Genomic DNA, 22999 nt, shown 5'->3' on the forward strand with positions numbered 1-22999 from the left:
GAGAGAAAAACAGGGATGTGAGGGAGCTGCTGGCTGCTGCCCAGACCCTTCTGTCCATGCAGCGACAGTTCCCAGGGCTGCTCCTCTTGCTACAACTCACCTGTGCTACAGAGCAGCACCAACTCACCAGGTTGTGACAAAGGCGTTGTGTGTCAGCGCCCGGGAAAAGCTGTGCCTGGTTTGTTCAACGCAGGGAAGAAATGCAGGGCCAGCTTTAACGTTGCCTGAAAAGAGGCTGACAAAATTGTTTTTTGGTTTGTTTTTTTTTTTTTCCTTTGAAAACGTTAATCAGCCACTGACACTACAGCACGTGAAGGAAAACCCAACCCCGCAGATGCAGCGCTGGGAACGAGGCTTCCGTCCCCTCGCCTCTCCTCCTCCCGCCCTGCCGGCGCCCCCGGGAGCCGGGCGTCCCGCGGCGGGGTGGGGGCACCGGGAGGGCGGGGAGGAGACAGCCCCTCACCCTCATGAGGGGCACCGGGAGAAGAGCTGAAGGCGGGCCTGCATGGTGTTACCCGGGGGACTCCAAGGCGCAGTCCCGTAAAGGCTGGGCAGAGGAAAGCCCGGTGAGGCGGGACTGGCAGGACAAAAGCGACTCCTCCCCGCCAGTGCGCGGGGGCCGCTGGGCCGGGCAGCGCCCGCCCCCCAGGACTCCCCGCCCCAGCCACCCCCGCGCCACCGCCCCGCCCTGCAGCTCCGCCCCGCCGCTGCGCGCGCGGCATCCTGGGTATCGCAGTCCAGGAACGCGGTCGCACTGCCGGGTGGCGCGGCGTGGAGACTACATCTCCCGGCATGCGGCGCGGCGCGGCCTCCCCCACCGCCGCGCCGTGTTGTTGCGCCCGGCCCGGCGCTCCCGCCCCCCCCGCCGCGCCTGGTGTCCCGGGGCAGCCCGGGGCGGCGGCGGCTCCGTGCGCCAGGGCCCGGCATGGCGCTCCCGACGGCGGCGCAGCGCTGCCCGTAGGTGCGGCGGCGCTCAGGGCCGGGCGGGCCTGTGCGGGCTGGGCGGGGCGGCGATGCGCCACAGAGGGACTCTGAGGGTGCCGGGCGGGGCTGGGGGGGGTGGGGGCGCGCTGAGTACCCCATGATGGCGAGAGGAGCACGGGAGGGGGGAGATCTCTGAGGTGTGAGGTGGGACGAGGTGTCCGTGACGGGAGTGTGGGGCCGCACCGTGGCGGGGGATGCTGGGGTCGGGGGCCCTGGAGAGGGCTGGAGCGCGGGTGCCCCGAGGGGGCTGAGCTGGGGGGCCGGGCTGGGTTGGGGCTCAGCTGTTGCTGGGTGCAGGGGAGGGCCGCTGAGGAGGACAGAGCTGGGGAGCAGCGGAGAGGGAGCGGGCGGGCTGGTGCAGGGTTGGGGCTCCCTGAAGAGAAAGGTGTGTGCTGAGCAGCTGAGCTTTGCCAGTGGCTGTACCGGGGACAGTGGGAGCGGAGGAGTGCTGTCAGTGACAGAGTAGAAGTAGACGATGCTGTGGGTTGTGCTGGGGAAGATGCTGCGAATGGTGGTGAGGGAATAGAACTGTGGGGTTAACTCTAATACTGGGGAGCGTGCTGAGGTGATGGTAGGGAAAATGGAGCCTGAGACTTGGTCAGTGTATAACATTAGAGTGAGGTTCCTTGACACATCTAGAAGGCATTTCTGTTAAGAATTGAGAAGTGCTGTGTGCAAGGAGGGCCTAGCATACTTGGAACGTGTTGGCAGGTTCAAGGAGAACTTCAGATCAAGGAGGGAAAAAAGATGCAGGTAATTCCTCAGGGGAATGAGCCAACTTCCAAGAACCTCACATGAGAGCTCTGTGTTCTTGCTTGTTACAGGTGACCAGTAGAGAAATCATCACTTTCCTGCTGTGCTGCCACATCCTAATCCTCCCTGATTTTGCAAAAAACCCATTCTGCAGGCATGGCTCACCTGAGAGAATTTGCTAGCCAGGTAAGTGGTGATTAAAAATTTATTTTAAAACCCTCTTCAAGGGTTTATATAAAGGTGTTTGCTCTTGATATGAGGGTTTCAAACAAATAACGAGAAAATCACTTTTTGCCACTCTTTATCTCTCTTGCACAGGTCTCAGCTTACTCCTGTTAGCTGATTGACCTGTGTCTCACTCTATGCTGGTGTTGGGCTGATAGCATTGTGTTGCCAGCCATACAGAAAGCGAATTCTTCACCCACTGTGGAGCCTTTCTCTGGGATTAACTGTGTTCTTTTTAGGGAGGCAGGAGTCATTGGCTTTCTGAGTATTTTTGGAAGGGGAAGTCTAGAAATGGGAACAGAAAAACTGTGTGTGCTGGCTCTGCCAGACATGTCTTCCTGAAGTGTTCATGGCATTAGTGTCAGAAAAATGGTGCTTGTAACCTTGCTGCATAAGAGGCAGTGATATTTGATACTGGGCTGTAACTCTTCCGAGACATCTCAGCCTCCGTGGATGTGATAAAAGCTGCTGTTGTGACGACATTTTCATAAAAGGAATGTGGAAAGATGATGCCAGGGTTTGGGACTAAAAGCTAAACCACATTAATAGTATGGGCTTGCATCTTCCCTCTGAATTTTGTTGCGGGCTGTGTTTGATTATTGGCACATGTCAATGCTGAACATAGGTCTTCTAAAACCATGTTCTGTGAGTTTTGGGGCATTATTCTGTTCTGCTCCTAGGTGTAGAATTACTAAGAGCTTTAGTGGTTTGAGATAATGCTTTCTCTGAACCTTTTTTGATTTAAAATTGATTTGCAATGCACCTCAGTTTACATGCTGTCTTTCACGTCAACTGCTTCCCCAAAGTGCGTATGGAATTAAATGTAAATATAGTGCCTGGCTGAGTCACTGTACAGGGGGAGAAAGGGAAGGATACTGTCTGCTTAGGGCTGAAAACTGAGTTCTGTAGCTGCAGAGGAGGTTGCTCTGAAGCTTTTTTTATACACAGCATTCACTCATGAAGCTTATCAGCATTCTAGTGGTTTCAGCTCTGAATTTATTATGGAAATGTTAGGCATTCTCAGATCATGCCATCCCATGACTCTCTATCTGGTCTTGGAATAGGAAACCAATCTGTGTTGTCCATTTTCCGGTCTTTTCAGGAATCCCTGGTGGAACCTCGTAATCTGTGTAACTGAGGCTTGCTGCGAGGGCAGTAGGAACTGGCCTGAAATTCCCTTCACTTAGGGGGAGATTTAGGGAGCAGTGGGAGGTGCTGTGAAAATCAAGAAACTAAGACTTGCCTTGGCATGTCAGAGGCTTGACTTGTTTCTGATTCTCAGTTCTAGTGCTGATGGGCACTTACCTTAGGCCAATGCCCAGGTTGCTCTGCCTCTGTGCCTCCATTTCCCTGCCTCAGCTGGTTGTTTCCTCTCTTTCCTTGGCTCCCTTGTGCTGTGTACATACAGCACTGCAGGCCTGGTCTTGGTCTGAAGCTCTATCTGCCAGGTGATGTGTTAGTCACTATGTTTAAAGCTCTGACCTGAGCTCTGTTTCTAGATTTGCTGTTCCTTATGTGACCTTGGAGAAGCCATTTAGGGTTTTTTGGCTAAATAATGCTTCACTACCTGAAGCAAAAGAATACTGTCTGTAAAGAGTTGGGAGTCTCAGACAAACAGATGTGTTTCAAAGTGTTGAACAGAAACTTCTCTCTTTTTTATGCTCCAGTAATTCAAAACTGTCCCAGGTTTTGGCAGTTGCAGAGAGCTGTGCACAGATTTCATATAGACAGGGAAGCTTTCAGATAGTTCCAGATAGGAAGCTGGTTTCACCAGAGAGACTGTTGGTAGCCCAGAGGTGAGTGTTCAGTATGCTGGCTGGGAAGTTGGGGAGCAGAGGAGGCAATGAGGGAAAGAGAAGAGCAGATGAGTTCTATTAAAACCAACTTCCTTCTTCCACTGTGTTTGGCAGAGCAATATTATGTTTGTTTGGCTGGTGGGAAAGTGCTTCAGTCAGAAATAACACTAAATGTGGCTGTAGTTCCACATAAACCCTTTGAAGTTGCCACATTCCTGGTCAGCTTCAGCTTGTAAAGTGTTGTGGCCTTGACAATCTTCTGTTACAGACCTCTCCCATATAGAACAGCAATTCCAATTCCAACCTGCCCCAGATTAAGGAATTCTCATTTCCAAAAGGGTTTAAGCACCCCTCAGTGTTTTATGCAACAAATGCAGGCGTGATTCTTGCTCTTGAATATTTTGAGAGTACGATCCAGCTGGACACAGCCCAGAGAGAAGATCTGCAGCTGGTTCAAATGGTGTTTGCTTCTGTTCCCAATATGCAGCTTATCCTTCCAGGCAGTAACTTTGAAATGAGAGCAGATACTTACCCTTCTTCTCTAGTACTTATCCACATCTTCTCAAAGACTGTGGGTATCATGTCTCTGCAGCTGGAGGTGGCAGAGCTGCCAAAACCATTCTTTCCCCATGAAGCAGTTGGTGTTATTGCCAGGCTCGTCTCACAACACACGGCAATTCCTAATTCCTGATGGCTGCAGCGAGTTGGTCTGTTTTAAAACATGGTATCATCAGTCAGGATGGCAAACACTCCCACACCTGTCAGGACAGAGCATCCTTCTTTCCTGTGCTGTGAGATTAGATCCCAGAGGGCAGAAGTGGAGCACATTACTAGGAAATTGTCATCATCCCTCTCATACTTGTTCCCTTCCTGCACTTACTGAGATAGTGCATTGTGTGCTCTCCCTCCAAAGCCTGCCCAGGCGTGCCTGAGCCATCTCTAATGCCTGACTGACTGCTCTCAGTGGTGAGGAACAGCAGGAGGCTTTTTGCTTCAGAACTGCTGTGTAATGAGCATTCAGTCAAGCACAAAGTTACGATGTAGTGACCATTCCTTAACGGCTTTACATGTAGTAGTAGAACGAGGAGCAGCCGCTGCTGACCTGGAGCTCCATTTTTCAGCTCTGGTGGGTGCTGCGGATGTGGAAGAAAAATGGGAAGAACCCAAGCTGGTGAGCAGTTGCAGAGGTGACAGGTGCTAATAAGCTGCTTTGGGTTATCTGTGCTCATTTAAGCTGGTACAAAACATTTCATCTGGATTCTGTTGCTTCCTACTAATGAAGTGTCCCAGGTGTGTTTGTAGTAGTGCAATTCCAGAGCACAGATTTCCAGCCAGGGTGATTCTCTAACAAGATGACTGGTACTGAGGTAATTCATGTTTAGGAAAGGGACAGATGGTGCTTGTTACACCTCTTACCACACTGCTTTGCAGGTGCAGATGTGTTGGGGTAGGGGAAAGTTGGGCTCATGGAGTGCATCCTTCTCTCTCCTGACAGAGCAGTGCAGTTCCATAGCTCTCCATTCTTGGTGGAACTGTGTTTGTGCTGCTGTCTGATGCGTACTGAGGCTTTTATGCCTATGGATCTGAGCATTTTTGTTTGTCAGCACATGTCGCCATGTGGTGTCTCAAACTGGATTTTTTTAATGGACAAGGGCTTTTGAACAATGTCCTGCAGCCAGGACATCTTAGTTTGTTGTGGGAATTCGGAATTGCTGGAAGTGCTGCCTGGAAATTTCTTCTGCGAATGGTAGTCCACAATGGTAGTTCACCAGGTGTTCTGTTGAGCAGACATTGACCTGCTTGAATTGGGGAAGGGCCTGTTTCCTCCTCCCTGGTTACAGAAAGCAAAGAAATTCATCAGCAAACTATGCTCCTCCAGCAGTGTCTGGGGACTGTAACTGTGGCTGGAATGACTCTGTACCCCCTGGCCCTATACTGGCTCCGTGGGTTCTGTCTGTTGCTGGGTCTGATTTCTATGAATTTGGCCACTGCATTGAGGGATGTTTGTCCTCAGGCCCTCCATAGAGTCAGGCTCTTGCCCTGTCACCTGCGGGCTCTACAGCAGTTCCAGGTCAGTACTGGGAAGGTAAATGCAGTACCTACAAACGAAGTGTCCTAATGTGTCCACCCTAATGGGAGTGGGCCTGTCTCACATGCCCATCAGTTACATTGTTCTCCTGAGTCCCTCGGGCAAAATTTCTGTCTGCCTGTCAGGAAGCTTTGTCTCCTTCACCGCACCTACCTGAACTGCTTTGTTCTACAGAAAACAGGATAAACCAACATCCAAGTCTGGAAGCTTGTTTATGAAGCTGTCCATGATTACAGAGCCTGCCACATAAAGTGGTGGCTGTCCCAAAAGCTGCCTGCCATAGCCGGTGCATTTGATGTCCTGATTTGGAGAAATCAGTCCTGATTCTCTGATGTGCCCTACCAAGCTGAGGGGGGAGCACTTACTTCCACCTTGCTGTTTCTTACCTCGTGTAAAAGTTATGTGGGAGGGGAGGAAGATTTTCTTGAAGGTTTGCTTCCCTGCAGTATTCATGTGGATAGGGTTTCTTTTCCGAGCTGAGTGGGTACTTCTAGGAGATGATCCTCTTTCTCTCTCTTCTCCCTGGTTTGTGGAAGTGGCTGAGGTGTTGAGTGGCATTTTTAGGGTGCAGTAGGTCACTGTGCACAGTAATGTCTGGGGCACTTTCTTGCCCCTTCCTCCAAGTCGGTCAAGAGATGGAAACTGCTCCTGGTCTGTAGTGAGCCTGGACTAGTCAGACTGTTCTCCCTGCCTGCAGTCATCATTCTCATGTTGTTCCCTGGTATTCCTCAAGCTTAAATTCTCTTTCCCCCACCTCCCTCTCTTCAGTCTCTGCTATGTATGTCCAGTTCTTTTTGTCTCTGAACATCCCTTCTGGTCTGTTTCCAGTGCGTTTGTTCAAAGTACAGCCTATTTGGTGTTGCTATGGATGCCAGAGGATATTTGGTTATCCTTCTGTATCTTGGACTGGAGTTTGTGTGGAAATCCTGTTGAACGAGCTGCCTGTAAAGATCACCTGGGCCTGGCTTAGAGCAATGCACTAGGTACAGAAGGCAAACAACCTGTGATGACAGACTGGCTTAATCATTAAGCAGCACCTTGGGCTGCTCAATGATGGCCTACTGCTAGAACCTGGTGTGAGATGGAAAAATGCAGCTTCCCTGTTCTCTGATAAAATCTGCCAACTCAAGACGCTTGTGAGGGAGCAGTCTCACTGAGTGACGTGTTGGAGGTGAGACTGAGAAGTTCTGGGTGTGGAAAATTCCTTCTAATGGCTTGGCTGCTTCCTAAGGTCAGGCCATATTTTCCAGGGTTTTTTTTTCAAACTATTATAAAAAAAGGCAGAAAAATTAATCACAAAGAGCGTTTCAGTAGCATGAAGCTACTAGTAGCATGAAGGACTTCCTGGTGTGCAGGTGGACTGAATGAAGCAGCATGAGAAAGTGACTGTGATTTGTTCCCTTTCTTATCCATACTCACCTTAATAAAGAATTCACTGTGCAGCTGCTGTTAAAGAGTCAGTATTTCTCTGTTAGTAACTGCCTGGTTGATGTGCTTATCTGATGAAGGAGATGCTATTTGCCATTGCATCTGAGTGTGCCAGCCAGGGAGGAGGCTGGTCCAGAAAAGCAGGTCAGGTAGATGGAGTGTCCATTCTGCTCTCCTGCCTGCTCCTTGCTGCTGACCTTCCAAAAGATGTGAGGCTCCATCTGGAAATGTCTGAGGAGAGCTGGGCTGGGTGCTGCGTGGAAATCAGGCTGCAGCAGAGAAGACACTAAATGTGAATTCATATTACTGTAATATTTCATCCCCCAGACAAGTAGGGAAGGATGCAGATCAGTCTTTGAGTGCAGGAAGGCTAGCAAGTGTTTTTGTGGCCTCTTGCTTGTGCCTGTTTTCTCATCTGGATCTCCAAGAGAAAGCTGGTTCTGATACCCCTTGCTGGTCTCTGTTGAAGTGTGAACAGATGCTTGCTCATGGAGCTGCTTTGGCACCAGTTAGTGCCTGCAGCTGGGCAGCCCTGTCCCAATGGAGCTGACACTTTCCATAGAGGTATTTGCTGACATTCTCATGCTGGGCTTCCCTCTTTTGTCTCCCCGCTGTGATCTGCAGGGTCAGAAAGCCTTGGATATATTTCTGTGCTAAGTTTCTAAGACTGCTTAGGGTATGTGAGTTGCAGGTGAATTTATCTACGTAGTAGGTGCACAGATATGGAGATGAGCTGTATGGGTATGTGTGGTGCTCTGCAGCCCGGGAACTTAATGGAATTTTCCCATCTCTACTTCATGGTGTAGCACTCCAGGGTGGATCCTGAGGAGCTCTTCACCAAGCTGGAGCGGATCGGCAAAGGATCGTTTGGTGAAGTGTATAAAGGGATCGACAACCGCACCAAGGAAGTGGTTGCTATCAAGATCATTGATCTGGAGGAGGCTGAGGATGAGATCGAGGACATTCAGCAGGAGATTACGGTGCTCAGCCAGTGTGACAGCCCCTACATTACCCGGTACTATGGCTCCTACTTGAAGGTAGGACAAACCATGGTGATTCCTTGCCAGTAGTTTGGGAACGGGGAAGGCTCCTCGGTGGATGCTGCAGTGGATGGTGGCACAGGGCACTGGAAAGTGATGTGTGAGTGGCAGCATGGCAGCAGGAGCAGTGGTGGCTCTGCTCACTGCATCGATGTGCACTTAATAGCAGAGTGGGCTTTGAGACACTTGCTAAGGGCATGGAAATGAAGTGCCCTGTACTGTGTGGTACCAAGACGAGGGCACTTCACTGGAGAGCAAATTATTTGTTGAAGACTGAACTTCCCCTGGTCTGACAATTCCGGAAAGGAAGTTGATGGAATACTTTTGAATACTAAGAATAGCTTAGTCTTAAGGCAGTACCACTGAGGGATTTATGCCTCTGAAAAAAAGAGGAGGTTTAAAGTACTTAATGAGAAATGGTGAAAAGAATTTGGACTGGGTCTATGAAGGAGTGCTAATACTGCTTCCATCGAGAACAGGTTTAGGAATCCCTAATGGAAGCTGCGAGTAGTGTTGATCAGAAGTGGCCTAGGCAGGCTGGCTTCTGGAGATGAGTGTAACAGTGGGACTGCAGCAAACAGTTCCTAAGCTCCTTGGGTCCTGAATATTCCTTACATATTTTTCAAAGGCCATAATAGATTTTCTCAGCCTTCTGCTGTAGTTTCATGGACCTGCTGCTTATGTTCTCTTGGCTCCCTGTGAACCTCAGCATGGAAATCTCTTCTCTGAGGAGTGTCTTGCTGATTGTACTGTTCAAGCTGGCAGTCCTGTTAATGAGATCAAAGGCTGCAATGCTCCCCTGCCATTGCCAAGAAGAACTTATGCCATATGAGCTGTTGGAGAGATGTTAAAGGGCTCTAACCTGGGAATAAACTTATCTGTGGGCTGGGCAGTCTGGTGCCTTTAGGGGCGCTTCCTCAGGTGAAACTGCAGACTGAGAGTTAGAAATGTGCTGAAGGCAGGTCCACCTCTGTAATGCTGTGTCAGCAGAAAAGAGGGAGCTGGGGGCTCCTTCCTTGAGCCCCTGAGAGCTGCAGTGTGCAGCATCTCTTAGATTGTGTACAGGACTGCTCTTGTGCCTTGCTGCTTCATGAGTGTTTAACTTTTTTGTCTGCTTTTATTACTGTCTTTGCTCTTGATTTGTGCTCTTGCTTGCAGGGCACTAAGCTGTGGATAATCATGGAGTACCTGGGAGGAGGTTCAGCCCTGGATTTGGTGAGTAAGTGGCAAGTTCTGGACTACAAAAATTACTGACTGAAGACTTGGTTTGTGCAATCCTCATAAGCCAGACACTCACTTGCCACATACCATCTTTTTGTCAGCCCTGTGCCCGAGGGATAAGCAGTGCAGGACAGGCATGTTGGTTATGCTTATCCCAGGACAGAGGGAATGCTTTCAAGGAGCTCAGCTGTCCCAGTACTGTTGTCCAGCATGCTGTGCTGCTGTATGAACACAGTGAACTGAAAAGTGACCAGCAGCCAGTTGGTTTTGAGTAGTGCAAATCTGTACTTCACCTAGTCAGAGTTATGGTATTGCTCCGTGCTCACATAGCTCAGTAAAGACATGGTCTATAAGTTACCCCCAATTTTAAGAGAATACAAATGCAGAATGTATCCATAGGCAAAGGTCTGCTGCACTGTATTCTGTCACAGCATTTTTCTCTTCTCTTTAGGACAGTAATGCCCATTTTTCCAGAGCAGTAACTAGTCATATAGGGAAAACTGCTGAGCCTACAGTGACTTGGAGGAAGGTGTAGTGGGAGGATGTCATCAGCAGAAGTTACCTGAGTGTCAGAACCTCAGTTATTGCCCTGAGAAGGCAGGTCTTGGTTAGAGAACTGATGGAAAGGAGAAGAGCTTTGATACAGTACTCCACAGCCTGAGGGTTGATGTCTCAGAGGCTAAAATTCACTACTTGTATGCTAGCAGAGAGACCTGAACAAGAAAAACTCTTAAAATGTTCTGTTGGCCAATGTATTTCCAGGCCAAAGTGAGAGATGAACTGCTGTTTGTTTGGGAAGCCTGTAACAAACTGATAGACAAGTAGAAAATCCCCCAAAGTTTTTCCATTGAATACTGCCAGGTGCAAAGACCAACATTCTGCTTGTAGAATGTGCACCAGGTGTGCAAGAACGTGCTTCCTGCTGGATATGACCTGCTTGGCCAAGGTTTCCAAGTAACAAACAAGTCCAAGGCATCAGTCACCCTCTTTTAAGTCATCTTTCTGCCTTTAATCAGCTGAAGCCAGGACCACTGGAGGAGACTTACATTGCTACTATCCTGAGAGAAATCCTAAAGGGCTTGGATTACTTGCATTCAGAGAGGAAGATCCACAGAGACATCAAAGGTAAGATTGGAGAGCTCAGCTCCCTTTCTTGTAAGGGATGTTAGTCATATAATACTCAGAGGTGTTATATTCCACCATAATCGGCAAGGTTTCAAAGACTTTCTCAGTGCTGCTTTTCTTGTTGGCTTGCCGTTTTCTGAATCTGATGCTTGTCACTGTATCACAACTCATGCTTTTCATGTCTTTAGGGTTTAGAGTAACAGCAAGGATCTGTAGCTCTCTTCTGGCACTTGGAGTTTGGACAGTGAGGGAGCTAAAGCAAAGGAGTCAGTGAAAGGCATGCTCAGATATTAGCTGACTTGTGTCTGGATATTTGCTTTGCTGCTGGACCCCAAGTGTGTGTGTGCTGGGTATTGCAGTTATAACTCACAGCAGAAGTGAGCTGTCCTCATGCAGGGTTCACAGCCCTAGAAAATCAGGGCAGCTTGTGCCAGCTTATCCTCTTGCTGGTTTTTATAGTCACTGGCCACGTGCTGTGTAGAGAGAGCTGGCATCTGCCTCCTGAAGAGCAGTGTCACAGCGAGCCCAGAGCATCAAAGTGCTGCAGGGGGATGGAGGGACAGTGCTGTGGAGCTGGGACAGTGCTGTGGAGCTGGGACAGTGCTGGATGCTCGCTGCTCTGACCCACTGCAGGAGAGGGTGTGAGCAGGCAGGGAGCAGAAACCTCATGCAGGGAGATTGGGAGAAAAGATTTCATTGTGTATGTGAGACTGCACATTTCTAGCACTGCACAAGATGTGTAGGGCTGTTGGCTGCCAGTGGTGGGGAAATGCTGAAAGTTGTTAGGTAGGGTCTCAGAATGAAAAGTCCTGTGGAAAACCCCCATTCCCAAACCTGCACAATGTTACAGTCTTATGAGTGAGTGGGAACTAGTACAAGAGCTCTTTAGAAGGATCTGCTATTTCACCTGTGCTGAATGCTACTCTGGAAAAAAAATCAAGAGCATTAGAGGCTGTGTCACCCTCCCTTCTTTGGCCAGGAGTCACATTGACTTGGTGTGGCCCTTCACACCTACTCCCTGCTCCTACCTCAGCAATAGTCCCCTTCTGATCCAACAAAGTGCACGAGCTTGTTCCACATTACCCAGTGGAGTTCAAAGTGTGAGGATGGGTCTGAGGCTGGAAATCCAGGCTGAGGGTTATCACTGGTGTGAAGGAGGATGGCATGGGAAGGCTTCACTCAATACTCGGTTCTGTGTGGGCTGGGGGTGATTCAGAGGCCAGCAGATTTAATTGCTTATTTGTGTGTCCAGCTGCCAACGTGCTGCTTTCGGAACAAGGAGATGTGAAACTGGCTGACTTTGGGGTGGCTGGACAGTTGACAGACACCCAAATCAAGAGAAACACCTTTGTGGGGACTCCATTCTGGATGGCACCAGAGGTCATCAAACAGTCTGCTTATGACTTCAAGGTGAGCTGGGAGCAGGAGGATTGCTGCTTGGGGCTACTATACAGGTGGTGGTGCTTGGACAGAAACAGGGATTGGAAGTGCTGCTTGCTGCAGGAATTAGTCTTTTCTGTTATGATGCAGGGTCTGCTGGAGAAGTTTGTATATTAGACTTAAAATGCCACATCTGATTTATGTGATTAGCTGTCCTAAAAATGTGCTTTCATGTTGTAGAATTGCTCCTTGCTGTTCTGTGTTGTTCTTCTTCTCTTTTCCAGGCAGACATCTGGTCCCTTGGGATTACAGCCATTGAACTAGCAAAGGGAGAGCCTCCAAATTCTGACTTGCATCCTATGAGGGTTCTCTTCTTGATCCCCAAAAACAACCCTCCGACACTTGAGGGTCACCACAGCAAGCCCTTCAAGGAGTTTGTGGAAGCCTGCCTCAATAAGGATCCTAGATTTGTGAGTATTGCTGCCCACCTGTGAATTTGGGTGAAAGTCAGCAGAGGTCAAAAATTCCTTCAACAGGAAGGTGCCAGAATCCTGGAGTGAGAGACTTGCTGACCTTACAGGGTGGACACATGAGCCTGGCAGGATTTCCTCATGAGGGGAGGTGGAGGGGTGGGCACTGATCACTCCTCTCTGATGGCCAGCAATGGGACCTAAGGGAATGGCATGAGGCTGTGTCAGGGGAGGTTTAGGTTGGATATTAGGAAAAAGCTTTTCCCCCAGAGGACAGTCAGGCACTGGAACAGGCTCCTAAGGACAGTGGTCATGGCCCCAAGGCCGCTAGAGTTCAAGGAGTGTTTGGATAACACTCTCAGGCACTTTGCTGGGGATTGGTAGCATTGTTGGGGGCTGTTCTGTGCAGGGCCAGGAGTTGGATTTGATGATCCTTGTGCATCCCTTGCAGCTCAGGATATTCTGTGATTCCAGTTGAAGTCAGTGAGTTGCGTGTTTAGTGTGCAGAGATGTTAGATGTGACATGCTTTCCTTATCTGCTCCAGAGGCCGACAGCTAAAGAATTGCTAAAGCACAAGTTCATCACACGCTACACCAAGAAAACCTCATTCCTAATGGAGCTCATCGATCGATTCAAGCGCTGGAAGTCAGAGGGCCATGGAGAGGATTCCAGTTCTGGTGATTCCGATATGTACGTACATGTTTTGCATGGAGGGGTGCTCCTGCTGCCCCTGCTTGCCCCAGGGTAGCCTACTGCAAACAGCTCAGGTCCTTCTCCCACCTGAGACCTCAACTTTGAGCTTTTGTTTGTGGGAGCAAGTGAGTGCTGCCTGAAGAGCCAGGCTGTTACCTCCTGTTCAGTGGGACCCCGTTCTCTGTTCTGGTCTTCACCTGTGGAGCCTCTTTGCTGAGTGTGAGGAATCAGGGTACTGACACAAAACAGTCTGTGTGTAACTAGTAGAACAGGGCTCTTGTTGCCTGTATTTTATGCACATTTCATGAACTACAAGAGCCCCAGGCTTTAGTAACTGTGGCAAGAGCTGTGTTTGTGTGTATAGTCAGGGGTAAATCTTTGCACTGCCATGCAGGACAGTCAAGTTATGGGCCTTGGGTGGGGAAAGGGCACTTCACTGCCAGACTGGTGTCACAGAGCTGCTCTTCACCTGTAGTGGCAGCGACTCCAGTGACCAAGGACTCGGGGAGACTGGCTTATAATATCTAAGTCTGGCCCCTCACCTTGTGAGCTTGGATTGTCTTGAAATTCTCTTAAATTTAACTAGCACTAGAAACTTCTTCAAGCTGGCTGGATCAGAGAGGTGAATGTGGTTGTTTGGAAACATGATATAGTACTTAGCTCAGATCTCTTTGATGCTGCATATGTGCTGTAGAGACTGAAGTGGTTTCTCTTCATAATTTGTTCTGGGATAGGGAAAAGCCTGAAGGCCTGCAGCAATATGGCAGTCAGGTGGGGAGAACTTGTGACTCTGGGAAAGGGTGGGCAAACCCCCAGTGTATGGAACTGAGGCTTTGTCTTGACTTTCCCCTTTTCATTTGCAGTGATGGAGATGCAGAGGATGGAGACCAGGGTCCAATCTGGACATTCCCACCAACCATTCGCCCCAATTCCTTGAGCAAGCTGCACAAAGGAATGGCTCTTCATGGTTCCCAGAAGGTCTGTGTGCTGTCTGGTCTTTCTGAAGTGGACTGAACTAGCACAAGCTTTTGGATGTCTTGGGGAAGCCACCAGGCACTTGTCTTCTGTCTGAGATTTACTTCAGTCTGGCACCTAGGGCTGATGCTCCAGAGGTGCCTCTTCCACATCATCAGGGTGCTGTGACTTGTGGCTTTCCCAAGATCTAGTGATGGGATTGCCGTGGAGGGGCTGTGAATTCACCAAAGGCTTAGTACTTCATGTGACCTGGGAGCTTTTGCCTGTGCTTGTAACTTCTTTTCTTGCTGCTTTCCAGCCTACTGAGCCCATCAAGAGGCAACCACGGTCACAGTGTCTCTCCACACTTGTTCATCCAGTTTTTGGGGAGGTGAGTAGAACCTTCTTGCTCTCTACTGGTTGGAGATGAAGAGATACCTTCAGATAAGTAAATAAGGAAAGATTTGGAGAAGGGAGGTGTGGTGGGGTAGCTTGTAGGGCTAAGGGACTCTGAAGCATTTGCACCAGTGGAGGGGGCAAGACCATATGTGGGGAAAGTGAGTGTGTCCCTGGCGTGTACTGAAAACACTTGTGTTTGGAAGAAGGGCATTACCCTTCTGGTAATCTGTCTTCTGGTGAGGATCTGATAGAGAAGTGTCTGTCTCCTGCCTGCATCTTAGGCTTGCTGATGCCTAGGCAGCTCCAGACTCTGATGTCCATGGCTGAAGTGCAGCTCCTGGTAGAGCAGATAGGTGCTTGAGCTGGCCCGTGACTGTGCATGTCCCCTGCCCTTCTGCTGTTACTGAGGGGAAGGTAGGTGGGTTAGAGCAGGAATTGGCTTTGCTGGTTGCTAGGCCATTTCTTGATCTGTACAGACTGCTATTGGTAGCAAGCCAAGACCAAGGAGTTCCCTGCCACCTAGCCTCTAGAAGGCAGGCAGAGAAAATGTGTTCAGAAAACCTACTCAAATCCCCTGCCTTGTGGTCTGGACGGGAATGTGGAGTTGAAGTAAGAGCTGCCATTAACGATAGGATGGTGTCTGTATCAGCAGAGAGGTGACAGCTCATCTTTCCAGCTGGGTGATGTTGTCAGGGAAGAGGAGGATAATCACAAGGGGGCTGCTGGCTCTGAGCTCTGGTTGCTCTTTCCAGCAGAAGGGTAGGAAAGGAGATTATGCTTTGGAAGAAATCAATTAGATGCTGCATGTCAGGGTTCTGTTCTTGAGATGCTGGTGACAGACACCCTTTCTCTGGTCCTGAGGAGTTACTCTTCTGGATCCTGATTGCATGGCCCAGCAGAGAGCTGAGCTTTTTCCAGGGATAGTTTCTGGACTTAACTCTCTTTTTTCAGGTTTACTGATATGTGGAAAGAGGGTTTGCTGCATGGCAGGAACCAGAGGTCATTTGGAAAACCAGGCTCTTGACACTGCTTCAGTTGGAAATTGGGAGTTTATTTAACTGGCCTCTTCTGTGCTCCACAGGGCTTGACTTTCAGAGGTCGGAGCATGAGGCCAGTGACCTGGGTCTTGTAGGCCTAGAGCTATGAGATGAAACTGCATTAAAACCATGTTGATTTGTTTGTGCAGCACAGTCACTGATGTCTGGGTCTCTGCTCAGTTTAGGAGCCTCCTTGGGCAGAGTGCTCAGGGCTGTGACTGTTAATGCATTTTTGTGCTTCTCCTTACTAACTTTGCTGCACCAGTTCCAGGCAGGAAGTGGCTTCTTGGACATTTCATTTCTGCTAGTTTGACTCCCTTGCCCCAGTTTGTTGATCCCCCTTTCCTTTGAGTAGACTTTTGCTGGCTCTGCAGATCTGAGTGAAACTGGGAGCAGGAAAGGTTCTGGGCAGTCTCTGAAATAACCTGGCTTTTGTGTGCAGTAGAGAGGGCTTGAAAGAAAACTTCTCCAGGTTGGAAATCTGCTTCACTGCTGGTTGCATGTGTTATTTGCTATTGGTAGGAAACTAGAACTGAAGACTTTGTCCTCCTCACTCTTGTGTGATTGCAGTTTAAACCAGCTAGGCTTGATCCCCTCTTTCCCTAAAGGGGCTGAAGCTGGGCTTTGTGAATGGAAATCTGACTGAGATGTTCTTTGTAGTCTTTCCTTTACCTTCCCTGAATGTGTGTTACTGGATGTTAATATTGAAAATGGCCCGTGAGGAGTCATTAACAGGTGTGGGCAACTGCAAATCTGGAAACATCCTGGGGCAGGGAGGTAAAATGATGTTTGGGCCTAGTAAGGCTGAGCTCATTGCAGTGCTCTAACTCCCACAAGCCTCCAGAGAGCTCTTCTGCAGTGGGAACAGAGAGTCCAGCACACACTGCTCCCTCCCATCATAGGCTGCTGGGCAAGCTGAAGGTCAAGGGCTTGGCATCAAAGGCTGATGATAAACTGACAGCTTACCTCAAGGACAGACCCTTTGCTTACTCTGAGGTGGGCAGCCTTTGGTAGGTAGACATCAAATTCTTGGTTTTAGCATCATACCTATTTTTGGCTGTGAAATCTGTATCCTTGATGTGTAACTGAGTTGCCCTCCGTGCCCCTGCCACTTCTGACTGAGCAGAGGTGTGCATGGGTTGTTCCCACAGCTTTGTGGTAGGGAACAGGTGCCCCACTGAGGAGGCAGCAGCCCTTTTTGGCTGGGAACTGTTTGTTCCCAGCAGGGGCCTTGGTGCACAGGAACGACTGCAGCTGGGGATTAGCATTCACATTGTTCTGCTTTCCGAAGCACAGAGAAAAGGTGAGCTCCAGCAACAGGATAGGCTGATCCTGGAACTGAGGCAAAGAACTGCGAGGCTTGTATAAAGCCCTTTAATCAGCAGGGCCTAATGAGAGCTTAATTGAACTGGACAGTGGTAAGCTGGCAGATGTTGCTGGTTCAACAGGATGCTTGATTGTTGTTCAGCTTCTTGTGTGATGGTGCCCTGAGGAAGGGGCTGTCATATCAGCAGCTTGTGGGAAGGAGATGGGGAACTGCTGCAGGGGGTGGAAATGTAGGATTTCCAACAAGGGACTCCTTCAGGCTCAGCACCAGTGACCTGTCAGGCATTCCTTCTCAACAGAGGTGTAGCTATTTCAGATTAACAGCTGGAAACATGTGCAAGTAGAGGCCTAGTCGGAGTGCACTGATCATGAGAGATGTGAACTGAGGCAGATGCTGCATGTGGGGGGTGTGGTGCGTGGACTTTCTTTCCCTGCCCCCCTGGGTAAAGCTCTCTTAGAGAGGAATGTTGGAAGTGAAGGTGCTCAGGATCCCTGGTGTGGCAGTTGTCTGCCTTGGCCTCCCAGTCACTAGAAGCAACTCAAACTTTTTTATGGTTATTAAAAGGGGTGGTGACTAACTCCTGGCATTGGATATATTCTGCCCAACCTGCCTGTGAGCCTGTGTGTGTGTCTGGGTGCTGGGCTGTCATGAGCAGCAAAGGTCATTGTACTGCTTCAGATACACCCGGAGTTCTTCATGCTGTTAGGAGTTTTCAGGGCTGTTGGTCCATTTCTTGTAACATTTAGTTACAAGAGTACATCCTGTTAGGTAAGGACTTTGATTGCCGTAAGTACCTGGAGGCAAATTTGAACCCCAGACAGTGGACTTCTACTTTCCTGACCAACAAAAGGAACTCTTTTTGGTTCATTTAAGTGGAATGTGGGTGCCCTCCTGCACCCTGGTGGAGTCATACTAAAAGGGAAAGGGCTTTAATGTCAGTGCTGCACTTTCTCAACCAGTACTTTCTGCAACAAAATAAGGACCTAATACCCTGTTTCTGGGTTGCAGCTCAAAGATAAGCACAAGCAGACTGGAGGCAACGTGGGAGCCATGGAGGAGCTGGAGAACGCCTTTAGCTTGGCTGAGGAGTCCTGCCCAGGCATCTCTGACAAACTGATAGCGCACATGGTGGAGCGGGTCCAAAGGTGAGTGTCCTGCGTGTGAGCTGGGGTGGAGCCAGCACTGAACCACGTGGCTCTTGTGCTCCACAGCTGTGCAAAGGTCAGTGCCAAGCAGTCAGGACAGACAGAAGGGAATATTCATGACAGCTGCCCTGATAGTTCCTATGGCACTTCTTTTAATTGCTTTCATTTAATGCAAACAGTTTGTCTGCCTCAGAAGTCAGGTTTCTGTAGTGGTGATGTATGTTGCAAGGCACAGAAAGATGCTGCTGTTCACCTTCATTCTGCACATATATCTATATACATCTGATATCCTGCTGGTCCCATTACCCAGGCAGCAAGGACTATGCAAAATCTCACTGGGATCACTTCTGGGATAGAAAGTTTCTGTTAATAAATATCTGTTTCATTGCAAGGAATGTGCTTCAAAGCACTGTGTGCAGCTAGTCACTGCTTGCCCAGCTTTAGGTATACAGGAAAGTGTACTTTTCCTGGAGAGAATTACTTACTGAACCAGTGAAGGAGTGTAGTCTGGTAGAATTTAGTTCTTTGCCAGGTCAAACTTGGCTCCACTGGTGGCACCAGGTCCAGTCAAATCCATGTGTTGCAGGCACTAACACAGCTAACCTGGTCACAGATTTATCAGGCTTTATTTAACATGATTTTGTCTTTTTTCCCTTTCCCTAAATCTCACCCTTTCCTTATCAAGAGAGAAAGTTAACATTTGGCTCCTCCCTGGTTAGCAGGCTGGAAGTGCTTTATGTGACAGAAGAAGCTGTTCTATGCTCTGGCTGCCCCTGTAAACACAGCCCAAGCTCTACAGTCTTTACACCCTTGAACTTAGGCTTTCTAAGCCTTTCTTTCTGATGGGTTAAAGTTTGTGCCTTGTAACTCAAGTACCCATTGAATGGAACAGAATCATTAAGGTTGGAAAAGCCTTTGACTGATAGCCACTGTGTCTACTAGACCAGAGCACTGAGTGCCACATCCAGCTGTTTCTTGAACGTCTCAAGGGCTGGTGACTCCACCACCTCCTGGACAGCACATTCCAATGCTTGACAACCCTTTACATGAAGAAATTCTTCCTTATTCCCAACCTGAACCTCCACCAGTGCAGCTTGAGGTCATTCCTCTTGTCCTGCCCCTTGTTCCCTGGGAGCAGAGTCCAACCCCCCACCTGGCTGTCCCCTCCTGTCAGGGACTTGTGCAGAGCCACAAGGTCCCCCCTGAGCCTCCTTTGCTCCAGGCTGAGCCCCTTTCCCAGCTGCTCCTGGTGCTCCAGCCCCTTTCCCATCCCCATTCCCTTCTCTGGACATGCTCCAGCCCCTCAATGTCCTTGTCATGAGGGCCCGGAACTGTACACAGCACTCAAGGTGGGGCCTCACCAGTGCCCAGCACAGGGGGATGGTGACTGCCCTGGTCCTGCTGCCACACTACTGCTGACACAAGGGCAATTGCTGGCCCTCTAGGCCACCTGCACACATGCCAGCTCATGTTCAGCTGCTGTTGAGCAGCATCCCTAAGTCCTTTCCTACCAAGCAGCTTTCCAGCTGTTTTGCCCCAAACCTGTAGCAGTGCAGGGGATTGTTGTGACTTCGGTGCAGGACCTGGCACCTGACCTTGTTGAACCTCACCCCATTGGTCTTGGTCTAGCCTGTCCAGATCCCTCTGCAGAGCCTTCATGCCCACCCAACTTGGTGTCATCTGTGAATGTGCTTAAGGGAGCCCTCAATCTCCTTGTCCAGATCATGGATAAAGACACTAAACTGGACTAGTCCCAACACTGAGCCTTGGGGAACCTTCCTAGTGATCAGTCCCAGCTGGATGTAACTTCATTCCCCACCACTCTCTGGACTCAGCCAATCCAGCCAGTTTTTAAGCCAGCAAAGTGTGTACCTGTCCAAGCTGTGGGCTGCAGCCTCTCCAGGAGAATGCTGAGGTCATGGACTACCTGCAGAGCCTTTCCCTCATCCACTAAGGGGGTCACCTGGTCATAGGAGATCAGACTGGTCATGCAGGACCCGCCTTTCCTAAACCCATGCTGTTTGGGCCTGACCCCCTGCTTGTCCTGTCAAGCAAAGAAGAGCTGTAGACATTAAGGACCAAATATAATGGCCATCTTAGAGGGATTCTGTTTCTACATCATTCAAGCTTCCAAGCAAATACACCATGGGACTGTGTAGAACCCTGATCCAATAATCACTTAATGCCAGGAAGAGAACACTCATTCTGCTGGCTGACCCATAGAGGTCACAGAAGGTGTCCTGTGATATCTGTAAAACCTGAGCCTCTGACTGAGCAGGAGGTGCTCATGGATGTGTGGGCGTGACTGCAGACAGGTAGTTGTTACAGCATCATTCCCTTCTGTCAGCCTAGAAATGACACTGCTGGATGGGGCAGAAGCACAAGATACTTGTTTTTTGGGGGGGGCTTGCAAAACCTCAAAGACCCGGTTGCTTTCTTACCATAAAACACTAGTGCTGAAAACTTCTTACTAGGTGCAAACTGAATCTTGAAAGCCTGAAAAAGTGTCAAACCACCTTGGCTTTTTGTTAAAGTGCTGGTTTTGTCTGTCAGGACTTTATCTAGTAAAAGCTGGCAGTGGCAATGGCAGTGGGGACAGACCCACACAGCCTGACCCCTTCCCCCACAGAGCTGCTGGTGGGTGCCTCTGGGCACCATTCCAGGTGAGAGCTTCAGCCAGCCAGTGCTGACCAGTTCTCCCTTGTCAATTCTTCCCTGCAGGTTTTCACACAGTCGGAACCACCTGACCTCTGCCCGCTGACACTCACACTCCCTGCTGTTGTCGTGAGGGGGAAGGATTTTTTCCAGCTTCATAAGAACTACATCTCTAATCCAGACCACCATCTGCCGTTGGATGTGACATTGTGATGGACTCCAGGACATTTCAGAGCCTTCATGTTAGCCGTGTTTCCATGATAACCCAGGGTGGGGTTTGCAATGCAAGTACAATTTAGACCTTTTGCAGAACCCGAGATGGGTGGTCTAATTGTTTTTACAATGTAATCAATGCAGTTTTTAATTGTTTTCCTACAATGGTTGTGTCCATTTTGGCTTGGTTTGATTCACAGCTTGTTTCTGGTAAATGCCTGGCTGCTGGAAAAAGGGAGATTCTCTTCCATTGATGTGTTTCACAGGCAAGTCTGATGGGTTTAGTCTCCTGCCCTTCCTAAAGAAGCATTTGTGAGCAGTTGTGTGTGAGTACAGGGATGGTGGGAAGCTCTCCAGGCATTTAGGGCCTCTGGGAGAGTGAGACCCACTCTCCAGTTGTTCTGGAGGATCACTTCAAGCCCTTCACACACAAGTAACAATGCTTTCCAGTGCTGCAGCAGCTGAGCTGATACACGGTTGCTCTTTCCCAGCCTGTCATTTCATAGGAGGATGGGTTTGCTGATTGTTCTGGTTTTGGCTCTGGGACATCATTTTGTATTAGGCTTTAGTTCATCTACTTCAGGCAACAGCAGAACTTGCCTTGGATCTCCAGGGAGCAGAAGGCAAAGTGGGTATGTTTGCTGTGGGAGCTGGTGGAGTTCCTGTCCTTGGCACTTCTGGCAGCTGAAGAAGCTCCACAGGCAGGCTGGGCAGTGCTGGTCTGAGCTGAGCAGGCCCACGTGGGGCAGAAGGGTTAAAAAGGGGAATGGGGGCAACACAACAGCTGCAGGTATCAGCAGGGCTTTGGTCCACAAGGCAGAGGGACACTACAGAGCAGGTTTTGATGCAAGAACCTGTGCTCTACATGAAGACATAAACTGGATGGCTCACAGCAGTGTGGTGGGGCTGGGGATTCCCAAAAGCTGCTCTAGGCCTCCCTCTCCTTCTCAACCTTCCCTTTCTGGCTCCTTCTTCAGCCTGGGATCTAGACTCACTGCAGCCAGGGCTCTGCTCCAGTTGACAAGCTGGGGTGGTGTTTGGTAGCAGAGAAGGTAAAGCGTCTACTGCTGTGTTGGCTGCTTAAGGTGTTCCAGCAGAGCCATCCCCAGGAGCTTTGCTTTCTGTATCATACTAGTTTATAAAGCAAATCTTTAATTCAGGTAAGCACACAGATCTTATATCTACACTTTAAAGGTCTAGAAAAATAGACTTAGGAAAATAACCCCGGACAGCTGGTTGCTTAGAGAGCTGCTCTCTAACTGAAAAGAGATTCCCATGAAGTCAGCAAGAACTCAGTTACCCAGACCTTCCTGTCTGAGTGTTTGTGTGTGGATGATATGGCTCATCCCAGAGCCACTGAGAACAAAGGCTGGAGCTGTTCAGCATTTTTTTAATGATAGGCCACTTGGTTATAAACAAGGCTTGATTTTTGGTACTTAGATTCAGACCTGCAGACTTTAAGTGCTGGGCTGCAAGTAGCTCAGGAGGACCATACGTTCCCTCATCCTGGTGTATGGTGCTCACTTTACCTTATGACTGTCCTTTATTTGTCCTGGGACAAATCCAGGCTCAGCAACGCTATGAACTTGTACAGTAGAGAAGAGGTGCTGCTGTTGGATCTCTGCTGCAGAGCAGTGTTGTGTGGTGAGAGCCAGCTCAGAGCCTGCAGTTAGGAAGAACAGAACAAACCCACTTTTCCCTCAGGAGGAGAAGTTAATGTAGAGACAGGACTTGGAGAGGGGGAAGGCAGAGGCTGCAGGCCAGCACAAGGGCCCCTGCTGCTTTTGAAGTTGCTGTTCACAGCAGTAGCAAACCGTGTGGATAAGGTACCTGTATTGTTACTCACATGCTCTGCAGTGTAATGAGGAAACTTTTTAAAGGAAACAATCCCCACACCCTTCGTCCAGTACTCAAAGCAACAATGGGTTTAGTTTTCAAAAACGTTGAAAGGGATCTGCCACTTTCAATAAAGTAACAAAACAAATGAGGCTGGTGTAACTGTGTTATATGGGGAAGAGCATCGGTTCCAGCTGCTTTTCTCTGCATTCTTCTTGGTCTTCCCCT

The 22999-nt window shown here is 49.3% G+C and overlaps 1 protein-coding gene across 2 annotated transcripts; it reads left to right on the top strand.

Annotated features, from left to right (window-relative positions):
* Positions 1 to 832: 832 nt before the first annotated feature.
* On the top strand, positions 833 to 22919 carry STK25 (serine/threonine kinase 25). Of its 2 annotated transcripts, none has more exons than XM_082287822.1 (12): positions 833 to 961; positions 1809 to 1923; positions 8082 to 8312; positions 9474 to 9530; positions 10553 to 10661; positions 11914 to 12071; positions 12326 to 12511; positions 13057 to 13202; positions 14069 to 14183; positions 14479 to 14550; positions 17931 to 18067; positions 20789 to 22919. In XM_082287822.1, exons 2-12 carry the CDS (start codon positions 1894 to 1896, stop codon positions 20826 to 20828), a joined length of 1281 nt encoding a protein of 426 aa, XP_082143948.1. In that variant the 5' UTR covers positions 833 to 961; positions 1809 to 1893; the 3' UTR covers positions 20829 to 22919. The 2 variants fall into 2 exon arrangements, with proteins under 2 accessions (XP_082143948.1, XP_082143949.1); XM_082287823.1 differs by having other exon boundaries at positions 839 to 957.
* Positions 22920 to 22999: the final 80 nt, after the last annotated feature.

Source organism: Coloeus monedula (assembly GCF_965178545.1).
Source record: "Coloeus monedula genome assembly, chromosome: 10".
Classification (NCBI taxonomy): Eukaryota; Metazoa; Chordata; class Aves; order Passeriformes; family Corvidae; genus Coloeus; species Coloeus monedula.

Coding starts and splice junctions, on each gene's coding strand:
- STK25 (XM_082287822.1), top strand. CDS start 1,894: ATGGCTCACCTGAGAGAATTTGCTAGCCAG. Junction 8,313..9,473: donor ACTATGGCTCCTACTTGAAG/GTAGGACAAACC, acceptor TCTTGCTTGCAG/GGCACTAAGCTGTGGATAAT. Junction 14,184..14,478: donor CTCTTCATGGTTCCCAGAAG/GTCTGTGTGCTG, acceptor GCTGCTTTCCAG/CCTACTGAGCCCATCAAGAG.